At 43.2% G+C, this 23,294-nt stretch overlaps 2 protein-coding genes across 3 annotated transcripts; one reads left to right on the forward strand and one right to left on the reverse strand.

Annotated features, from left to right (window-relative positions):
- The first annotated feature begins 21 nt into the window (after positions 1-21).
- Positions 22-11,145, forward strand: zbtb40 (zinc finger and BTB domain containing 40). 2 transcript variants are annotated; one of them, XM_065955396.1, is made up of 12 exons: positions 22-177; positions 2,231-2,427; positions 2,592-3,013; positions 3,462-3,655; positions 3,919-4,138; positions 4,849-5,226; positions 6,236-6,442; positions 6,558-6,722; positions 7,581-7,795; positions 7,886-8,042; positions 9,008-9,228; positions 10,768-11,145. In XM_065955396.1, the coding sequence occupies exons 2-12, from the start codon at positions 2,276-2,278 to the stop codon at positions 11,008-11,010; spliced, it is 2,574 nt and encodes an 857-aa protein (XP_065811468.1). In that variant the 5' UTR covers positions 22-177; positions 2,231-2,275; the 3' UTR covers positions 11,011-11,145. The 2 variants fall into 2 exon arrangements, with proteins under 2 accessions (XP_065811468.1, XP_065811469.1); XM_065955397.1 differs by having other exon boundaries at positions 4,852-5,226.
- A 441-nt stretch (positions 11,146-11,586) lies between these two features.
- cyb561d1 (cytochrome b561 family, member D1) lies at positions 11,587-22,586 on the reverse strand. The gene is made up of 4 exons (XM_020648408.3): positions 22,542-22,586; positions 21,147-21,402; positions 20,147-20,184; positions 11,587-15,277 (listed from the first exon to the last, which is right to left on the reverse strand). Exons 2-4 carry the CDS (start codon positions 21,301-21,303, stop codon positions 14,771-14,773), a joined length of 702 nt encoding a protein of 233 aa, XP_020504064.1. The 5' UTR covers positions 21,304-21,402; positions 22,542-22,586; the 3' UTR covers positions 11,587-14,770.
- Between the last annotated feature and the right edge of the window lie 708 nt (positions 22,587-23,294).

A 23,294-nucleotide genomic window follows, 5' to 3' on the forward strand; every position in this document is an offset into this window, starting at 1 on the left:
CGCGCCGAGAAGAGGACAAAAACACAAGGCGAGAAAGAAAACGACGAAGTAGAAAAAGAGGAGGAAAAATGGCGGACGGCCGTCATTCTCCTTTTTCAAAACGGCTAAATCTTTATTGCGCAGAGTTGTTCGACAAAGACGTTTAAATAAAGAAACGGATCGTTTGAATAACTCAAGGTAAACACTAGACCGGAAGCTGCATGTTTGTGTTCAGGCGTCAGAGGGTTGTTTTTAATGTCCTGAGTGTAACTCTGCTGTTTCACTTTAAATGACCTCACGTTAGTAGTGACCGTTTTCTAGGTTACATTAGCATCCGTAAGCTAAAGCTAACAGATAGCCTGCGTGACCCGGTGTTATGTCGAGAAATGCATCCCTGCCAAGAAGTGCATGCGCCTCGAAGAAGTGTTAAAAAACGATGTTTCTGAGGGTTTCATGTGATAACAAAGTATTTTAAGTTTCCACTTATTACAGTTAAGTGTTGTTATTGTTCAGTAGACTCTGTAGAAGACGGATTTTCATTAGCCTGATTAAATATGACCTGCAGACAGTTTGACTCTGAAGAGTCTGCAGAGGAAATTTTAAGGGTGGATGAAAAAATAGGTAGTGTGTAAATTGTGTCTGCCTTCTTTTGCGTTGCCCTGCGAGGTGGATCAATTATCTGCAGGGTTGCAATTCTCTGCATAACACCGGAGAGCCTGTGTGTGTTTTCTCATAACATTTTAATCAGAATGAGTTTTCTTGACTTTAACAGACAGCTTTGTTAAAATGTGAATCACTTTTCAGTCTCACTAACTCACAGTAAAGTTAGTTTACTGTATATTAAATGAAATGCCACTTTTGCATTAAGCCGGATTTCATTAAAGAAACTCCGGTTTCATTCTCGAGTTCATTCATTTATTTAAAAAAATATATAAACTTGGCTTTTTGGTGCTTTTCGTGAATATATATGAGCTAATTATTAATTCGGCTTACATTCACTTTAGAAAAAATAAATGTTACATATTTTTTTCTCATTATACACCAGCATCTTAAACTCTAATGTGATTGTAAAAATTAGACGATTTCGTTACCATGGCAACAATGCGGAAGAGGATTAGGGCCAGTCAAGAGAAATACGGTAACTAATGAGAGGAGTCGAAATGTTGAGAATGAAATCTCTAAATGTTGTTGATAAAAATGAAATACAATTCAGAAGTAAGATTTTTTTCAACTTTTGTTTTTTTTTATGAACATTTAAAGTTTATTCCAGAAGTTTCAACATTTTCTCTAGGCATTTAAACTTTTTCCCAACCATTAATAACTTAATAATAATTAATAATAATAATTTATACTTTATTTATTTATTTATAATTTATTATGACTTTCTCAAACTGTTTTGGCGTTTTTCTTGACATTTTGATTTTTTTCTTGATATTTTAACTGTTTTCTTAAAGTCAATAATGACAAAAAATTATTATTATTATTATTATTTATCTCTCATGTCTGGCCCTAATCCTCTGCAATACTACAAAAATAGATATCCAGGGCATCCAATGTTGGGAACGTTCTTGTTTACGATGCCAACATAATAAGTGTAATTGAGTGTGTTCCTGTCCTATAAGCATGACATAGATCTGCAGTTCTTTAATTGAAAGCTACGGCTTTTGTTCATTTAAAATAGCAGAGATTGTAACATTTGAAAACACATGGTATTGAAAAGTACAGAAGTATCAAACGCTGACATTCATCTTGTTTTTGACCGGTTTCCATAGCAACAGTCTACAGAGAGAAACTGCATTACCTAAAGATATGATTTTATCACAACTTTCTGATTGTTATAGACATGAGATTGAAGTTATTGTGTGAATAAATATGATTATTTTATTTAAATTCTCAATCAGTTTCCTTACTTTCTTTATTAATATCATAATCCTTTAAATTTTTTAGGTTTGATAGTTCCTATTAGAATTCTTTGTAGATAACAGAAATGATAATTGTTCACAAAAATACATTTTTAAAAGTTTTGTTTAAGATTAAAGGAACTTCAAAACAAACAGTCAAGCTCCGTAGTAATTTGTCAAATCAATTTAAATAATGTAATCCTGAGAGTTAAACATTGAAAACATTCAAATAGTCTGTGTCTCTGTTTGTCTTTTGTGCAGTGTGTCTAAAAGTAGAAGAGGGTTTTAATCTCTGTACTTTAATAAGTCAATATCTGACTAAAGTTTGACACGATGTGTTCCCCCTGCAGAGGGAGCAGATCATTCTGCCCTCCAGATCACGCGGAGGGGGGGAAATGATGGAGTTACCGAACTACAGCAGCCAGCTGATGCAGCAGCTGTGGGCGCTGAGGAAGGAAGGCCACTTCTGTGACTGCACCATCCTGGTGGGAGACAGCCCCCACCGTGCTCACAAGCTGGTGCTCGCCGCTTCCAGCATGCTCTTCAGGTACTGGAGGCGAAATTCTGGTTTTTACACTCTGATATAGAGAGACATGCTTCTCTGATGGATCAGACATCACTCAGTGACTCCCCTCATGTTATGTCTTGTGGGATGGTTGTTTTGAGATCTGTGACTCTTAAAGAAGGTTAACCTGCCCTCCTCTCTGTCAGGTCTCTGCTGGACAGCTCTGACACCATCTCCATCGACACCGCCATGGTCTCCTCGCAGGAGTTCAGCTGCCTGCTGGACATGGTCTACACGGGGAAGCTCCCCATCGGCAAACACAACGTGAGCCGCATCGTCGCCGCCGCAGACAGCCTGCAGATGTTCGACGTGGCCGTCGGCTTCAAGAACGTCCTCACGAGTCTCGTCAACCAGCAACCCACCGTCTCCTCTACGCAGACGCCGAGCCTGACCGTGATCAACAAAATCAAGAGCGTGAGTCCTGAAGGATCGGCAGCTCCCAACGCGATGGATGATGTGACGCCAGGCAAGGCGGAGCTAAAGGCGGAGAAAGAGTGCCAGGATGAAGATGAAGACGCAGCAGAACCGCCCTGTAAGAAAACCTGTGTGGAGCTCTCCGAGTCCTCAGGTCAGTTTCTACAATTCTACAATTCTACAATTCACTTAGCAGACGCTTTTATCCAAAGCGACGTACATCAGAGAGTAAGAACAACACAAGCAAGGATCTAGAAAAAAGGGAACAATGTCAGTAAGAGCAAACGATCAGCTTTGAGTCTGATTGGACACACAGGTGCTGACAGGAAGTGACCAGAGGCAAAGCACAACATTGAGGGCAGTTCTTGAGAGCTCTAATCAGTATAGAAACCATCTTATAAGTCATCGTTATCAAACAAAAACCATCGTCATTACCATCATCATCATCAATAATATGGAGACCATCATCATTAAGTTAGTAGGTATTCATGAAAGAGCTGGGTCTTTAGCTTTTTCTTAAAGGTGCAGAGGGACTCTGCAGATCGAGCCAGTTTGAAGTTGTAAGGTCCGATCATGCTGTTGTTAAATCTTTGTCTCCACAGAGCCTGAAGAGAACAAATCCTCTGAAAAAGTAGCGGAAAAAAGCAACCAGCAGGAAGCGACGATGTCCAAAAGAGCTGCGTTCAGTTTTCTGGATCGTTCCTCTCGGCTTGTTGAGCTCCTCGCCGGCATGTCGTCTGTCCTGGAGCTGCTGAGCCAGGCAGCGCAGAGCAGCCTGCAGGATCCCGAGAGACAGGTAGAGCCCGTTTAGAAAGAGCCTCTTTCATTGAAGTCATCCTCTGGAGAAAAACTGAAAGCTAAAGTGAAGTTTAAAACGGACTTCTGCAACCTTAATGAAGATAAATGTTCACCTTAAGACATAATGACTCTCCTGGAGATGATACAGATGTAAGCAGAGGTGTTTTCTTTGACCCTTTGACCTTTATGGGACGGTGTTTCCTCATCACGGGTCTGCTTCTCTCTGTAATGGAGGGTAATAGATGTCTTACTTCCTGTCAGGTCGTGTGTGAGTGCTGCGAGGAGGCGGAGCCGGGCTCAGCGTTGGAGAAGCTGATGAGCAGAGTGAAGGAGGGGCAGCTCGGTGAGGCTTCTCTCATCGCGATGCTTCGCTCCGTTCAGCAGAAAGCTCCTCCCGCCTTCCCCGCACCGCTGCTCGCTCTGCTGGAGGAGGCCGAGGAGAACTGTCATGAGGAGGCAGGAGAAGAGAACCAAAGTGGAGGTAACGGAGAGCCCTCCTGTGACCCGGCAGCGTTAGTGAGTCTGTGCAGGAAACAGAAACTTTCCTTATGTATTTGTGCGGTTTAGATAATAAGCAGTTAAAAACATCAAATTATCCATTACTGGGTGCCTAGGACTTTTATTTTTATCGCCTTGGTAACGAAAGAGGTAACAATATCGTCTGTATTTGACAAGAATCGTATCAGAGTTTAAATTTAAAGGCAGGGTTGGTAATTTTCTAAAACTAGCATGATTTTGAGAGTAGCATTCCCCCTGTGCTCCGTCTGCACCCAGCCCCTCCCCTCTGTGCTCCCTCTAAAGCCACGCCCCCTCACTTACATGCACAAGCGCCATTGGTCCAGAAGCGGACCTCAGCTCATTGCTTTGAGTGCGGGCTCGTGCATGCACGGGATAGAGAGCGAGCAGGGAGACAGGGAGGCGTGTGATTGGTTCATCAGATTGGTACCTCGTGGCAGACATTGGTCAAAGTTTTTACAGACTTACAAACTGATACAGATGATGGATTTTCTTTGTTCCTTTTTCAGAGAACATGAGTTATTAATTTCTGTCAGGACCTAAAGACAATTTACACCAAAAACCAAAAAGTGGATCTGGAGGAAAATGACCAACCCTGACTTTAACTCCAATCTGACATCTCAAGCGGCTGGTTGGACTGAAGTGGTTTAACTTTTCTTTTTCTGTGTTTTAAAGCAGAGTCAGAGAAGCAGAACGGCACCAAAAGTGAAGAGCAGGAGGACGAGGATGAGGAAGACAACAGTAAGGAGGAGACGGAAGAGGACGAGAAAGTCTCCTCCTCCCCTCCCGCCTCCTCCTCTTCCCCCTCCGCCTCCAAACCTTACACCTGCAGCTGGTGTAAAAAAGGTTTCGCCTACAAGTGCCGGATGCTGGCCCACGTGAAGCGCTGCCCGCTGTCCCGGGAGTGTGAGCAGCAGTGTCCGCAGTGTCCCAAGAAGCTGCCTAACCAGCGAGCCCTGCAGCGCCACCGAGCGGAGGTTCACCGGAACAACGCGCGGGCGAAGAAGAAGGTGGCCTGTGAGCTCTGCGGACGGACCTTTGCACACCCGTCAGGTGAGATATCACACAGCTGACTCGTTCAAAGCAAGCGATCTGATTGGACAAGAGGGATTTCATGAGTGCTGGTCAAATGTAGCCCAGCTACATATAGTGATTTAGTTCCACCTTAAATCTTCCCTCCTACCTCCTAGTAGATGTGAAGTCCTCCGTAAAGTTTGGTTGTCATGGTGATCATGTTTAATGGTGGGTTATCTCGGAGGAGCAGAGGGTTTGACCGGCTGTTTGTTTCCCTCAGAAATAAGTGATGACTTTGATTTGTAATGCCGAGATAATTTCATCTCTCCAAACAAAGCCATAGCTTTTTTTTTTTTTTTTTTTTTTGAACATTTTAAAGGAATCTGTTTTTTTCTGTGTTTCTGACACGAGGTCAACATTATCATTTCAATAAAAGAGAATATAAATTAAAGAGGATCTTGACTTGTTGAGCTGAAGATCATTTTATTCACTCTGCAGCTCAAAGGGCGACATTACATTGTAAAAATAATCTGATGATTGTTATGTTGATGCTGATGTTTACTGTCTGAGTTGTGGGTAGTCTAGCGGTTAGTGTGGACGTCCCATGTACAGAGGTTTGAGTCCTCTTGGTGGTCTGCCTGGGTTTGAATCCGACCTGTGGCTCCTTTCCTGCACATCATTCCCCTCTCTTTCTCTCCCTGGTTTCTGACCATACTCTCGGCTGTGGCTCAGTTGGTAGAGTCGGGTTTGATCCCCAACTCCTGTAGCGACATGTCGATGTGTCCTTGGGCGAGACACTTAACCCCAAGTTGCTCCTGCTCTACCGTCAGTGTGTGAATGTGTAGTTGTGACCTGCGGTGTAAAAGCACTTTGAGTAGTCAGAAGAAAATAACTAAACAAGCTGAAGTCCATTTGTCTTTATAATAAAACTATGAAACACCAAAAATAAAAAACAAAACAACTAAACTTAACTGTAAACATTGTAAAGACGGATCCTGATAAGATAAAAATGCATCATGTGTGTTTCCCTTCTTGTCTCGTTTCTCAGGAATGATCTACCACAAGCGCACCGAGCACTTTGACGAGAAACCGTTCGCCTGCGAGAACTGCGGCGCAAAATTCGGCGCCAACTCGTCTCTGAAGAACCACATGAGGCTGCACACGGGAGAGAAGCCGTTCAACTGCAAACACTGCGACATGACGTTCAGCGTGGCCGCCGCTCTCGCGTACCACACAAAGAAGAAACACTCGGAGGGTAACGCACACTCTCTCTCTCTCTCTCTCTCTCTCCAACACGTGTGCATGACACCTGTTCGCTTGGTGTAAACTCTCTGTGCTCATTCACTTGGTCTCCTGTGTGTTTTTGTCAGGTAAGATGTATGTGTGTCAGTACTGTAAGGCCACCTTCGCCCAGTCCATCGAGCTGACGCGTCATGTGCGGACACACACCGGGGATCGGCCTTACGTGTGTCGAGAATGTGGCAAAGGCTACAGCCAGGCCAGCGGACTCACCGTCCACCTGCACACCTTCCACAGTAAGTCACAGAATCCTCTAATACTCTTAACAGCAAACAAACTAACAGATACAGAAGACATCCGGCTGTTTACACCTTATTACAACTGCTGAACTGACATTCCGGTTATGGTGGTCATATTTATGTTTTTAGATCATTGAAACACAGTACATTATCAAATTACTACTACTCTGAATGACTTAACTGATGTTTTTAAATTCAGCACTCTTGAAAGACCCAATCAATCAATCAATCCTGGGAGAACCAAATCGCCCGTCTTTTACAGAACTCTTGCTGCTCATTCTGGCCGTATCAACACAATTCTTTATTTTAGTTTAAATATATGATAACGTAGCACGGGAAGAGACATATAAACAACAGGAAGAAGCACACAGACAATGAAAGAGTCCAGTCAGCGTGGAATCTTATGAAGAGCTTCAAAAGCAGAGGGAACAAAGCTCTTTTTAAACTGTGGCCTCTTCCAGGTCAGAGTCCTGGATCTCCCTCATCAATCAATCATTTTTTTGTATAGCGCCATCAGGCTCAAGGTGTTTTACAGAAAGAGCAGGTAAAAGATCTTACTGTTTGTTAAGAAAAAATGGGATAGAGGGAGATCCGTCCACACTTCCTCGCCGCTGAGGTGGAGGTCGGAGCAGGCCGTGCATGAAGGAGGACGGCGGTGGTTGTTGGGACTACAGAGTCCGATGGTGGAGGCTGGGCGTCCTCTCCCCCCTCTCCTCTCCTCTCTCCTTCTCTCCTCTCCTCACCTCTCCTCTCTCCTTCTCTCCCAGGAGGAGAGGAGTTAATAAAGATATTCTTGATATTCTTGAAACACTGCTCTGACATCAGAACCTCAACACTGTCTTTTTTCTGTGTCAGACCTTTCGGAGCCTCACGACTGTCAGAAGTGTTGCCTCAGCTTCTCCTCGCTGGACGAGCATCGCCAACACATCCAAGACTTCCACCCTAAGGAGTACCACAAGTGTCCCACCTGCAGCAAGGTGTTCACCAGCGCCGCCCTGCTGGAGAAACACAAGAGCACACACACGGGATCCAAACCGTTCAGCTGTGACATCTGCAGCAAGTCCTACCAGGTTTGTAAAAGGGAACGTTTCTGACCTACTGACCCCCCCCCCCCCCCACAGACCGCTGTGTTACATGTTCCTGTCCCTCTGCTTTCATAGCAACTGTCAGGTCTGTGGTACCACAACAGGACGACCCACCCCGAGGTGTTTGCCAGCCAAACCCGGCAGCTCAAGACTCTGGTCCAGTGCGACGTCTGCTTTAAGTTCTTCCCCAGCGCTGCCAGTGTGGCCAAACACCAGGCGGCAGAGCATCAAGGTGAGAGCAGCACAGACCTGTTTCATACGACTAAATGATCAGAGTCTGTGGCTAAAAAGTGAGACACCTTGGCTCAATCTTAACTTCAAGGTTTGTTTCAGAAAACTAAAGTAGATTAAACTATTTAGACCCGTAAACTAGAGTAGCATTTAAACTTTAAAGGTCACATATTCTCCTCCTCTTCTTCAGTTTAAATAAGTCTCAGAGTTCCTCAAAACATGTGTGTGAAGTGTCTTGTTCTAAATCCACTCTGATCCTGTATTTGATCATGTCTATAAACCCCTCTATTTCAGCCCTGCTCAGAACAGGCTGTTTCTGTGTCTGTACCTTTAAATATGTAAATGAGCTGTGTCTGACCACGCCCCCTCTCTGGAAGGGCTTGGGTGTACTCGGTGCTTTCTCGCTCCATGTCCTATTGTTTACGGTGAGAAGGCAGACTCAGAGGGCAGAACAAACACCTAGCTGTGGGAGTGTCACCCACCTGGGGGAGGGGCTACTGCCCTTTGTGATGTCATGAAGGGAACATCTCCAAACGGCCTGTTTGAGCACACATTTTCTGAAAAGTGGAGCAGGCAAAAGACGGAGAGGATGGACTTTTCTCATCATTGGGGGGTTTGTAGACAGACTAGAGACACATGTTAGAGTTAGAGGAACATGGAGAAGTGGATTTTAAATAATAATATGTGACCTTTAAATTGATGTGTTTTTGTTCAAATGAAACAGCTGATTAAACTTGAATTCTATGGATGAACTACAGTAGGACATAAGAAAAACTACATAGCTTAACAACACTTAATTTCACAACACTGATTTAAAGATGAAACCTTAAAGATGTAATGTCTGCTTCTTGATGACCACTGCAGTTTGTAACAGCCTGTTCAAAGATTCACGATGTCCTGCATGTTTCCTTTGTTTGTCTAAGTGAAAATAATCTCATAAATAAATAAGAGTGTTTGTCCTGGCAGGCTCGGAGGCGTTGGCGGTGCGATGTCCGCACTGCCCGGCTGTGCTGGGCGGGGAGGAGGAAATGCAGGAGCACATCAGCAGCCAACACGGCGGTCAGGGCATCGAGGCGTTCAGCTGCCCCCTCTGCTCCCTGATCTGCTCCTCCCAGCTGGAGCTGCAGGAGCACCTGCTCTCCCTCCACATGGAGGCCACAGAGGAGCAGGCCTCCACCTCCCACACTGTAAGGAGCTCTGCTACTGCTCTGCAGTCAGATAGGAAATGTTGTCCACCATGAGTCCTGCCCGCTAAGATTTATTTATTTAAATACTTCAGGGTCGCACAAACTCTCCCACATCCTCTGCCAACATACACCTAAGCAGTGCAATTCTAACCCTGCATTCAATCGTCTTATCACGGCCACTCTGCTGTATTTAACAAAATGTGACAAATGTAAACTTTGGCTCTCGTTATTGATTAAACAAGGAGAAAGACTCTTCTTTAAAATATTTCAAACAGCCTGAAAAACACTGAAGTTGTGCAGTGAAACCTGATTTCAGATTTGAGTGTGTAGGGGTGTAAAACAATAAATCAATGATACACCGGTGAAATGTTTTCCAGCCAAGTAACCCCCTGCCCTGTGCCAGATCTTAAAATAAACTAAAAAGACTTTTATAAAGAGAGAGAACACAGAGCTGCACTGTAACTGAAAACACAACATGAGGTGACTTCATCCAGCTCGTTTGGTTCTCCCTATAAATAAAAAAAAACCTTGGGAGAGCTCAAATACACACACTGGAAAAATCTCTCTCTCTCTCTCTCTCTCTCTCTCTCTCTCTTGCTCTCTCTCTCGCTCTCTGTCTCTCCCTCTCTCTCGCTCTGTCTCTCTCTCTCTGTCTCTCTCTCTCTCTCTCTGTCTCTCTCTCTCTCTCCCCCTCTCTCTCGCTCTCTGTCTCTCCCTCTCTCTCGCTCTGTCTCTCTCTCTCTCTGTCTCTCTCTCTCTCTCTCTGTCTCTCTCTCTCTTGCTCTCTCTCTCTGTCTCTCTCTCTCTCTCTCTCTCTCTCTCTCTCTCTGTCTCTCTCTCTCTCTCCCCCTCTCTCTCCCCCTCTGTCTTTCTCTCTCTCTCTCTCTCTCTCTGTCTTGCTCTCTCTCTCTCTCTCTCCCCCTCTCTCTCGCTCTCTGTCTTTCTCTCTCTCTCTCTCTCTCTCTCTCTCTCTCTGTCTTGCTCTCTCTCTCTCTCTCTCCCCTCTCTGTCTCTCTCCCTCTCTGTCTTTCTCTCCCTCTCTCTCTCTCTCTCTCTCGCTCTCTGTCTCTCTCTGTCTCTCTCTCTCTCTCTCTCTCTCTCTCTCTCTCTCTCTCTCTCTCTCTCTCTCACTCTCACACACACAAACACATGATCATCATCACCAATAAACACGAGCTAACCAGCAGCTAAATCAAAACAAATATTGCCTGTCAACTGATGCAGGCATGCCTGCTGTTGCCATGGTGACTTCAGACACTGTCTGTCAGTTTGAGGAGGTAAATAAAGGGGGAAAGTCCGGTCGTCGGGGAAAAGCTTGTTTTGTTTGTACAAGTGCTTAGTAGAGTAAATGGATTATAAATAATGTGTGTATTCTTTTAGATGTTTGGTATATGCCGGTTTAAACTGGCAAGCTGGCCACACCCCAATCTGTGATGTCACTGCAGGGGTTTTGCATCTGCCAGCTGATGGATGAGCAGAGCAGGTTTAACCTACTAAAAGATTTATAATATGTGATATACGACCTCTCTGTCCAATCAGGTGATGTCAGCAGATCCATCAGGAAGCGAGGAGGCGGAGTCAGTGATCTCTGAGAGGCAGGCACAGCTGGCAGCTGCCCAGCAGATGTTTGTGGCTCTGGCAGGAGGAGGAGGAGGAGGAGGAGGAGGAGGAGAAGGCGGGTCGTCAGCGGAGGTGGTGGAGGTGAACATGTTTGACCTGCTGAACAGTTCAGTCACCTTCATCTGTGAGGACAAACCGTCAGGACCCGACGCTCTACAGTAAACTTTTAACCTGAGAGGAAAAACTGTGGACTCAGTTTTGTGGATGGACTCTTTGTGCTGAAGCTTTAAATGTAGTTCTGTAAAGCTTCTCGTTCCTGGAGTTGTTTTTGCAGTTTTAATAAATGTGGTGAATGAGTGTCCAACTTCAGTTTATTTACAGAAACAAGTCGGCTTAAAGACACCAGAGGAAACTTCTGCTCTCCTAGAAACTAAAAACATGAACGTCTAACTTGCTGTTCCTGTCAAGTAGCAAACATTTTGTTTTTAAAGGAGAAGTATGTAACTGTGACGCCTAGTGTTTAAAATGGGCACTGCAGTCCAAATTCAAAACATTGGAGAGAGCTGTCTCCCCCCGCCCCCTCCTCCTTAGAGTCGTGTTGCTGTCTAGACCACACTAACCAAGACCAGAGTGCTCCGAGACAAAGATAAGACATTCAGGGTTTGAGAATGAGTCTAGACCAAGACCATAAATAACAGTGTGCAGGGGGCGTGTCACAGTTATTCATTGTTATAGAAGAGGGCGTTTTCCTTCTAATCACAGTTATGAAGATGTGAAATATTGACAATAATTCAGTAAAACAATATATTATTTTATTTTTCTGTTTTATTTATTACAGGTAGACACAGACTGAATAAACACAAACCAACAAAGCACATTCAGATTTCCTCATCGACACTGAGACGGCTCAAACGGCAGCGTCCAGAGAAACAAGCTGCACAAAGATAATAACATGTCATGGGGGGGGGGGGGGATACATTCTGAGGTCAACACAGACCTCTTCAATTCATGCGGAGTTTCATCTTTTCACCAAAAAAAAAATCAGACTTGAGTTTATTATTTTGATTTTGTATTTTACACTTAAAATGTAAGTTTTAAACATGTTTGTTTAAATCTACGTTGAAGGTTGAGAGTCAGGGGCAAAAGAAAGTGTGGAGATTTTGTCTAAATGAAAAAAACACTTTGACTTGAATATGATAACTAAGAATTAGTACTTTAATCACATGATTCTTGAGTTTTTGTTTAACTAACTAAACTTTTTGAAAATAAAGTCAGATCATTTAGAATAAAGATAAGACAAGGTGTTGGAGAAGCGTTACGTCCATTCAGTCTTTGTGCATCAAGGCTTCCTAACATCACATCTCTGTCCCTCAGTGTCCTGATCATCAAAGACTTAAAGAACCTGTCGCTGCCTTTACGGAAACATGTTTGTGCTATAGCTGCTCAGATTTTATATTTTGCCCTGCATTCAGCCTGTCAGGTTCAACAGGCCTTGCAGCTGACCAACAATGTATTGCTGTGAACTTTAAATCTTACACATCAACTATTTATAATCAAGAGAGACCGTTTGATGACAAAGTTCTGCTGAATGTGACTCTAGCTTGTAACAGAAGTTCGATATTTAATAAAAAAAAGTACTATGATCTTATTATTTGATTATTTTTCAGATATATATCGCAGGGACGACCGATATGAGATTTTTGGGGCCGATACCATTATCGATATTGAGGAGAGAACAAATCTGATATCGGCCAATATTTTTTTTTAGATGTGTCTTCCATCTGTAGTTATAGAAATAGATATGCACATTTATTGCCATACTGAAGAGTGATGATGGTTGTTATTATCCATACAGCGCCCTCTGCTGGTGAAAGAACTGCTAGTGTTATACAATGAAACTCAAACGAAATACTGTTTGACTGGTGAATAAATCGAGTTATATTGACGCATATCTGCGATAAAATTAGGCGATACCGATAGTCACTGGATATGCTGATATCGGCCGATATTATCGGCTGGCCGATTTATCGGTCGGGCTCTAATATAAAGCTCTTTCAAATATCAGGGGTTGGGTTTACATGTTGGTAGCTCGGTTCTTGGATTGACTGTTGATATTTTAGCGAGAAGATATCTTCAGTCTTTGGCCTTTTCTGACGATGCGTTACAGGAGTTCAGAAAACAAAACACAAGGAGCACGTCTCACAAACAAGAACCTAAAACAACAGAAAGGCGTCTCATTTATACGCTGACATAAAGGTGACAGGAGCTCTGAGAGTCTGAGGTGCTACATGAAGTTATTCACGTCTGTCTTTGTTGTTTTCCATTTCACTGACAAGAGTTTGTTTATATTTATGTAGCCTCCACATCATGCATACATTGGACACCTTATTGAGCATTCACGCTTACATTCATAATGATGCACAATGACAGCTAATGTGCTACATGTAGCACCTGTTGACAACCAGACAGACAAAAAAAAATAAAAATCTAACAAAAAGGGCAAATAAATAAAGCTCACAGGCGGGAATATATAATCAACAGTAGCACCATCATCTCTGAAGCCGTTTCCTCACAAGATCAGCAGGTGGTGCTTCCTTTAAAACAAACAGTCCATTCACTGTTCACGCTTTCTTTTGCTTTAACTGCAGAGCAAATATGTCACTGTAGTGCAAATGTTCCTGTCAAGAGAAAACACACAAAGACGTTCAGAAACATGAAGCGGCTCCAAACATGAGCCGGCGGTCAGCAGTCTGTCAGGATAACTGTAGCCTGCTGTGTCCTGTGTTTCATATGTGGACGTGTTAGACATGGTTATCAGCATGTGGTGCAAAGGACCGGGGGGCCAAGCTGGCTGATATCAAGAATACATATATTTCTACAGGATTAACTGGACATTTAATGCAGATAGCAGATAGAAAGCTTGGACTGAGTCTGTTCAGTAGAGGACGCTCAGACTCAGCAGTTTATAATCAGCACTGTCTGCAGCACGTATCAGCTCACCGACTTCTGACCAATGACACGACTGCAGCGTGGCAGACTGTAGAGATGCAAAGAAACTCACTGACAGCATCTTTTTAATCAAAACTATTCTAATTAAGTAAGATAGGTGACACTTAAGTTAAAATGACCACAGTTGCTAAGCTAATTCCAGAGGCCCATTAACGGCAAGTGTTAGCATCAAGCTAACAAACTCACGGTCCATCTGTGAGAAACTGCGCCCCCCTCTGTGAGAATAATGCAGCAGCCACCACCGACTGACAGAGTGAAATCATGTTGAATATTATCATAGTAAGTTGTATGTTTATAAAAAGCAGCCCTCTGTTTACGGTTGAAAGTCACATAAAGGCTAAATCTGTGCACGATCTGTTTCCATCCCAGGACAAAAATCCTCTTAATCAGTCACCACATCAGAAATCTGTTATTTTATTCTAACTTTGAATCTGTTTCAGGTTCTTTGTGCTTCTTGGTTCAGTCAGAGCATGAAGACATAAAGGACACCAAAGCTGCAGTTCTTCTACTGGCCACTACAGGCTGGCTCTGTGCATAGACTGTATATAAGAAGTGGACGTAGCCTCGATGTCGGAAAAGTGAAGCCAATGCTAAAGGGATTTCTGCTTCCAATATGTAAATGTTGGGTATAAATTTCAGTATATTTCTGAAGCTAACATTCGTAGATTACTTACATATTTTAACCCCTAACAGCAACAATGGCGACGGCAAAAATACCAAACACAACACTGACTGATGACATCACAGTGGTTACTTCCACTTCTGATAAACAGTCTGTGGCTCCACTCAGACCTGCTCTTCAGACGCATCAGGATTTTCAGGCTTCAGTAACTGACGTGTTCTGTCCCTGGGAATAGCAGCATGTGAAGCTTTTAGCGCGAGTTCTTTTGTCTTTCGAAGCAGCTTCAGTGGAGGACTCTGGCTTCCATTGGATTCCAATATGGCCGCTGAGCGCCTCATGCTACGTGCTTGCCTAGCTGGTGATCTTCTTGCGGGGCAGGTAGGCGTTAGTGATCTGGTTCATGACCACGAGGGCGGGGAAGAGGGGCAGCAGCAGGAAGGCCCACCAGGCCACGCCTCTGACCGTGGCCTGGAACCAGTCGGAGAACATGGCCGTGACCACGGTGAAAGTGGCCAGCAGGTAGACCACCAGGCCGCAGGTGGCGTGGTACAGCTTCAGCCTCGGCGGGGGGGAGGAGAGACGCAGCAGCTGAGGGAACTTCACGCAGATACCGAACGCGGCCTGGAGCACGGTGGCGGTCAGGGTGCTGACCCCCAGCAGGCTGTGCCAGGAGACCAGGTGGGGGAGCTCCGACACGTTCTTACTGGCCACCATGAAGCCCAGGCCGGTGGCGGCAGCTATCAGAACCAGAGCCTGACAGAACCAGTGGAGACGGACTTTGTTCTTACGAGATTTGCAGCAGAAGGGGGATCCTTCAGCGGAGAAGAGGAGGACGCCTTCAGTCATACACAGACAGTACTGCAGGAGGACGAGACACACAGAGTTACAGTCAGGACTAATGTGTGGTTTGTTTGTTTGTCGTTTTATCTGCACTATTTTTCTGAACACTTAGCCAACTTTCTTTCAGTTAAAAGCAAACATTGAACATTTATTTCTCACTGGTATTAGAGCTCGACCGATTAGTCAGCCAGCCGATAACATCAGCCGATATTCGCTTATCCAGTGACTATCTGTATCGGCTAATTTTATCTCAGATATTCACAGATATTACTAGATGTAATCATGAGTCAAATAGCATTTCATTCGAGTTTCATTGTCTTACACTAGCAGTTCTCTGTCACCAGCAGAGGGCGCTGTATGGATTATAACAAACATCATCACTCTTCATAGTGTGAAGCTGTACATGAACAGTTACTTTCCAGTTGAGTCACCATCTTGTCTTCATTATAAATCTTTTCCAAGTGTTTGATGACTGCTTTTAAGGGATCAACTCAATACTTGTGTATATTTAAATATATCTCTACAGATCGAACAGAGATTAGAGAAAGATATCGGCTGATTTATCAGTATCTGATTTTTTTTATCTTCCTAATATCCACATCAGCCCAAAAAACACATATCGGTCAGGCCCTGACTAGTCTATCTGTTAACCTGCAGATGAACTGTTGGTTAGCTGGTATGTTAAACACAGAGAGGAGAGCATGTGACGCTAACTGAAGTAAGAACACTGATAAACAAAATATGCATGTCATGCTGCACACGTGTCCAAAGAATGAACTACTGCACGTCCCGCGTCTGAATCAGATTAATAAAGTGTTCCTCTGAATATCAGGTCAGAGTTTGTCCTTCACATGCTCTGCTTTTACTGCTGCTCTATGGTTTAAGGTTTAATAACCAGGGTTTGATGGATCGGTCTTCATCAGACGACAGATTTCTTTCATGGTCAACGCTAAAAGAACTACGTGCAAAGTCATTAAAGTGAAAGTCTATAACTTCACTAATCTTTACAGAAACAAACTCAATGTCTTTATATTTAGCTCTTATAACTTTTGGAAACTGTCTTTGAAACATCAATCATAAATCCTTTTCATATTTAAATGAGTGTGTGTGTGTGTGTGTGTGTGTGTGTGTGTGTGTGTGTGTGTGTGTGTGTGTGTGTGTGTGTGTGTGTGTTTAACAAAGCAGTGAGTCATTAATAGGGTTCTATTGTGAAGAGTAAATGGACGCATCAATCAAAAGTTTGGGGCTCAAAGTGAAGACTTGTTTCTGACAGGAGGAGGCGTGATGTGTGGACGGTCAGACGTCATCATGGCTGACAGACTGAGAGGACTGAGGGATCACGCTGTACCACCATGACGAGATGGATCACGCTGTACCACCATGATGAGATGGATCACGCTGTACCACCATGACGAGATGGATCACGCTGTACCACCATGACGAGATGGATCACGCTGTACCATCATGACGAGAGGGATCACGCTGTACCATCATGAGATGGATCACGCTGTACCACCATGACGAGATGGATCACGCTGTACCACCATGACGAGATGGATCACGCTGTACCACCATGACGAGATGGATCACGCTGTACCACCATGACGAGATGGATCACGCTGTACCACCATGACGAGATGGATCACGCTGTACCACCATGACGAGATGGATCACGCTGTACCATCATGAGATGGATCACGCTGTACCATCATGACGAGAGGGATCACGCTGTACCATCATGACGAGATGGATCACGCTGTACCATCATGATGAGATGGATCACGCTGTACCATCATGAGAGGGATCACGCTGTACCATCATGACGAGATGGATCACGCTGTACCATCATGATGAGATGGATCACGCTGTACCATCATGATGAGATGGATCACGCTGTACCATCATGACGAGAGGGATCACGCTGTACCATCATGATGAGATGGATCACGCTGTACCATCATGATGAGATGGATCACGCTGTACCATCATGACGAGAGGGATCACGCTGTACCATCATGATGAGATGGATCACGCTGTACCATCATGATGAGATGGATCACGCTGTACCATCATGATGAGATGGATCACGCTGTACCATCATGACGAGAGGGATCACGCTGTACCACCATGACGAGAGGGATCACGCTGTACCACCATGACGAGATGGATCACGCTGTACCACCATGACGAGATGGATCACGCTGTACCACCATGACGAGATGGATCACGCTGTACCATCATGAGATGGATCACGCTGTACCATCATGACGAGAGGGATCACGCTGTACCATCATGACGAGATGGATCACGCTGTACCATCATGATGAGATGGATCACGCTGTACCATCATGAGAGGGATCACGCTGTACCATCATGACGAGATGGATCACGCTGTACCATCATGATGAGATGGATCACGCTGTACCATCATGATGAGATGGATCACGCTGTACCATCATGACGAGAGGGATCACGCTGTACCATCATGATGAGATGGATCACGCTGTACCATCATGAGATGGATCATGCTGTACCACCATGATGAGATGGATCACGCTGTACCACCATGACGAGAGGGATCACGCTGTACCATCATGATGAGATGGATCACGCTGTACCATCATGAGATGGATCATGCTGTACCACCATGATGAGATGGATCACGCTGTACCATCATGAGATGGATCACGCTGTACCATCATGACGAGAGGGATCACGCTGTACCATCATGACGAGAGGGATCACGCTGTACCATCATGATGAGATGGATCACGCTGTACCATCATGATGAGAGGGATCACGCTGTACCACCATGACGAGATGGATCACGCTGTACCATCATGAGATGGATCACGCTGTACCATCATGACGAGATGGATCACGCTGTACCACCATGACGAGATGGATCACGCTGTACCACCATGACGAGATGGATCACGCTGTACCACCATGACGAGAGGGATCACGCTGTACCATCATGAGATGGATCACGCTGTACCATCATGAGATGGATCATGCTGTACCACCATGACGAGAGGGATCACGCTGTACCATCATGATGAGATGGATCACGCTGTACCATCATGATGAGATGGATCATGCTGTACCACCATGACGAGAGGGATCACGCTGTACCATCATGATGAGATGGATCACGCTGTACCATCATGATGAGATGGATCACGCTGTACCATCATGATGAGATGGATCACGCTGTACCATCATGACGAGAGGGATCACGCTGTACCATCATGACGAGATGGATCACGCTGTACCATCATGACGAGAGGGATCACGCTGTACCATCATGACGAGAGGGATCACGCTGTACCATCATGATGAGATGGATCACGCTGTACCATCATGATGAGAGGGATCACGCTGTACCATCATGAGATGGATCACGCTGTACCATCATGACGAGATGGATCACGCTGTACCATCATGATGAGAGGGATCACGCTGTACCATCATGAGATGGATCACGCTGTACCATCATGAGATGGATCATGCTGTACCACCATGACGAGAGGGATCACGCTGTACCATCATGATGAGATGGATCACGCTGTACCATCATGATGAGATGGATCATGCTGTACCATCATGATGAGATGGATCACGCTGTACCATCATGATATGGATCATGCTGTACCACCATGACGAGAGAGCACAGAGCTGCTCTCACTAACTGCTCAGTGTGTAACATTATACCAGATACTGCTAGTTAGCATTAGCACATCCCTCTCTCCTTCTAATCTATTATTTACAGCGGAAACAAGAAGGAGACACAAAGAGCAGAGCGTCTGAATGTACCCGTGTCCTTACGAGAGTTCATATTCAAGAGGAGAAAGACTAGAGGTGTTTTTTTATGATGTTTAATATTTTTTGTTTCTGTTAAATATGAATCATCACAGACTGACCAGTCTGTAGTAACACATGAATCAACAGTTACGTAACCATGGTGATGTAGTGTCCCCAATAATATTAATAATGCCTCTCAGGACTCAGTGATGAAGTGCTGCTTTCACATGCTCCTCGGAAATATCGTACTTCCCGAGACGTGCAGACGACATTCACTCGTTCAAGTGCTCTGGTTGGACGCTAGCAGTGACACTGTTTTTCTTGAGTTTAAAGACAAAAGCCCCATTGTGCTTCAGCGGCAGAATGAAGAACATAGATTGAGCATCAGGTATGTAGTTGACGTTTTAATTTGTTTATTAGCTTAAATAAAATTAGAATCAGCTGATATTTGCTTAGCTAGCTAAGTTGGGTTGTTAACATATTGTGTTTGTTGTTCCTGTCTCAGTCAATTGTTGACAGAAAGGACGCCTCATATCCCCTCTCCTCTTTGTTTCCTCCCGTCTCTCCGTGCGTCTCTGGTGGGACAGACTGAGACGTGGACGAGGCGTGAGGGATGATTGGATGCCATAAAGGGAACTGAGACGTAGCCACTGTGTCCGAGCTTTCCGCCATTTTTCACTTCTTTGAAACGTCACACAAACGTCAAAACTCTGCAACTCAGGTATCATCGAAATGCCCCAACGTCCCACTCCAGAAAACTACTTGTTAATTACCTCATAACTCGTAAACACGATATTTCCAAGGAGCACACGAAGGCAACATCAACACAGTGTGCACAGGGGCAAAAAACTGACGAGGAAAAAAAGCCGACAAACTAACAGTTCTTATTAATATTTAATAAAAAACCTTCAGACCCTGATCGAGTTCACACACTGACTCAGAAGAGATCTAACAAACAGCTGGTAATGCTGAACTGGACCTTTCACTGTAAGTGTGTGTGTGTGTGTGTGTGTGTGTGTGTGTGTGTGTGTGTGTGTGTGTGTGTGTGTGTGTGTGTGTGTGTGTGTGTGTGTGTGTACTTACTGCAAAGGACATACACACTGGATGCCAGGAAAACAGACCTGGAACAAATAAAGACACACGTATAAACACCTCATAATTAGAGACGCACACACTTTCTTCAGTTCAGATGCGATTCAGAAACATATTTGTTGATACTATAAATATTTGTATTAATGATGTTGTTATTATGTGTAAGGCTACACTAAGCTGTAGTTAACCTGGCATTGCATTTATTTTTCAAAGAGCATAAATGAGGGACAGAAATGAGTTTCTGATGTTGATGAAGGATCGTCTGTTGCATCGTTTGGGATTCTGTTATCATTTAACAAGTTAGACGGAGTTACTACTATCAGTTCCTTTAGTTAGGGACGCAGATAGCCTAGTGGTTAGTACGTGCACAGAGGCTACAGCGGGCGGCCCGGGTTCGAATCCAACCTGTGTCTCCTTTCCTGCATATCATTCCCCTTTCTCTCCCAGATTTCTGACTCTATCCTATCTCTCATATAAAGTTATAAAAAGCCCAAAAATAAATCTTAAAAAATGTTTTGTTTATTTGGAGGAGAATTTATTCACCATTTCATCTGACCACTGTTTTTTATTATTATTAGTGATTAATACCGATATCACCTGTCAACATATAATGTATACAACTCTGACTGTAATATTTACATATAATTATATTTATTAAATGTGTTTATTTTTAACGTAATAACTCACAACATGAAAATCTTCAATACATATGTTGCATAGTTAAGATAGACAAAGACATTTTTTTTTATATTTTGTATTTTTATTTCATTCATAAAATTCAAACAGAATAAATTATATTACAAAATCTTTAATTATTATTTCTTAAGACTTAGACAGTCTTCACAGATAAGTGTATGTGGTTATTATTGCTTTTTTTTGTGGTATTGTTGCATATTTTAATTTCGTTTTATATTTTCAGTCAACCTTGCCCTGCTCTCTGTGTGTGTATATATAAATATATATAAATATGACACCCAAAAGAAGAACTCACTGGTTCCGGGTCTGGACAGCAGGGAGATGATGAGGGTCAGTCCCAGGCCGGTGACATGAGCCGCTATCACCGCCGCCCTCCGCAGCCACACGTACAGCCAGAAGTCCCGCATCCCGAACCCCTCTCCCACCGGGCTGTACTCCACATCAGACCGCATGCTGCTGGAGTAACACACCGCTTCACCTGCCCGGGGCTACCTGCCGACTGCCCAAGCAGGTGTTCTGAAAGCCATAATCATTCAGGCAGAAAGGGAGACCTGTGCAGAGCAGGTTGTAACAAGAACAGAAGGTTTCACTTCGATGAGATGCAATTAAGCAGAAAAAGATATAGATTGTTTCATTTATTGATTTCAATCACTAAACATTTCAAACAACAGCTTTGGGTTGAAAATATGATTGAAGATTGTTTTTTTTCTTTTACAAGATTAATTATTTCGATCAAGAAAATAAAAGTCTGTATAGTTTAAACACGTGGTATCCAAAAAATATCGCAATATTTAAAATTCTGACAACGTCAATTCAGAGGAGTACAGGTGTATCGGTTAAAAGAGTTACCGTGTTATCCGGTGACTTTCACCCGAATGCGTCAGAGCTGCTGAAACTAAACTAGTCCCCACAAATGCCTCTTTTTTTTTTATCAGCATGTCTTTCAAGAAAAACGGAGAAAAGACTTTCGACAGATGTTGCTATGACAACCGCAGAGTTTCGGCTGAAAGTCTCCAGTTTACACGGTCACTCGTTGATCCCAAACACCGGACAGAATCAAGTTACACACAGCTTCTGGTGTACGTGTTGAGAAAATGAATATCCAGAAAGAACATTTGTTATTTATTTTTCATTAACACTCATGCATCATTTGGACATTTTTGTCCATTTGGGCACATTGTTCCTCTTCATCTGCTCATCATTTTGTCTGTTTTAGTGCATATGGCACAATTTGTTTTAAGCCTGTCTAGACACATTTTTAATTGCAGATTTTATTTATTTTTTAATAGATCAATAGAAGACTAAAACAAGATGTTACTACTTTCTTAAGTCTTTAAGGACAAAAATGTAAAAAAAAGAATTCTGCATAAATCTCTTGAACAACTTCCGTCCTGCTCAAAACTACCAAACATTTAATCATTTTGAGGACATTTTTATTTATCCTAATATATTAAATATATTAGGATAATATAATTAAACTGACATTTAAAGGGTTAAAATCCTCAAAATGATTAAATGTTTGGTAGTTTTGAGCAGGGCGGAAGTTGTTTAAGAGATTTATGCAGAATGTTTTTATTTACTTTATTTTATTTTTTATTTTTTTATGCAGGGTAGAAGATTAAACTGATGCATGAGGGTTAAAACTGTTGTCATTTTTTATTTCATTAATTAAAAAAATAAAATAACTTACGTTTGAACCGTCGTGTAATTTGGTCCCCATGACAACAATATGTAAAAAAAAAAAAAAGAAGGTTGTTTCTTATCTCACGAAGGGCAGAAACAGAGATTCATTCCTGGTCTTAGTTGTTCCTTTTTCCCCCAAAAAGACTTGAAGGAATAAATTAAAACAGCTGATTAAATCCCTCTGAGGGGAAATAAAATCCGATTATGTTAAATAAGAGTTTGTCTCCCCTCCGGCTCTCTGCTGGTTTATCTCCTTTTTCTGCCTCTCGTTGGTTCTTTATGTTAAAAACACAAACAGTTTAAAAGAGAAATAAATCCCTCCATGTCGTGTGACACACAGTCAGACCGTCCAGACCACAAAGACTGCAAACATGCAACTTCTTCTGCCGACTGCTCGTGTTTTGATTTCACTTCCTGGTTCGACGTCAGACACTAAGCCGGAAGCGAGATGCTTCATTTCCTGTTTTTCCTGTTTAGTCGTCGCTTGATGTCCGCAATTTATTTATCAAGAATACAAATCCAAACATGAGACTGACATCTTACAAAATACATAAAAAATACACAGATGAATATTCAAAACAGAAAGAATAACAGGACGAATTAAATAATTTTAATAATAAAGTAAATCAATAATGTAGCTCGGGCTTTTCTTGTCATTTGTGTCCTTCCACTTTTTCATTTTGTATGACTCTAAGGGCTTTTATTCAAGTCAGAGAGTCGTTAAAAACAGAATTTAAGGGATATTTCGCGTCTGTTTCGA

This window comes from Labrus bergylta, chromosome 5 (genome assembly GCF_963930695.1).
Source record: "Labrus bergylta chromosome 5, fLabBer1.1, whole genome shotgun sequence".
Lineage (NCBI taxonomy): Eukaryota > Metazoa > Chordata > Actinopteri > Labriformes > Labridae > Labrus > Labrus bergylta.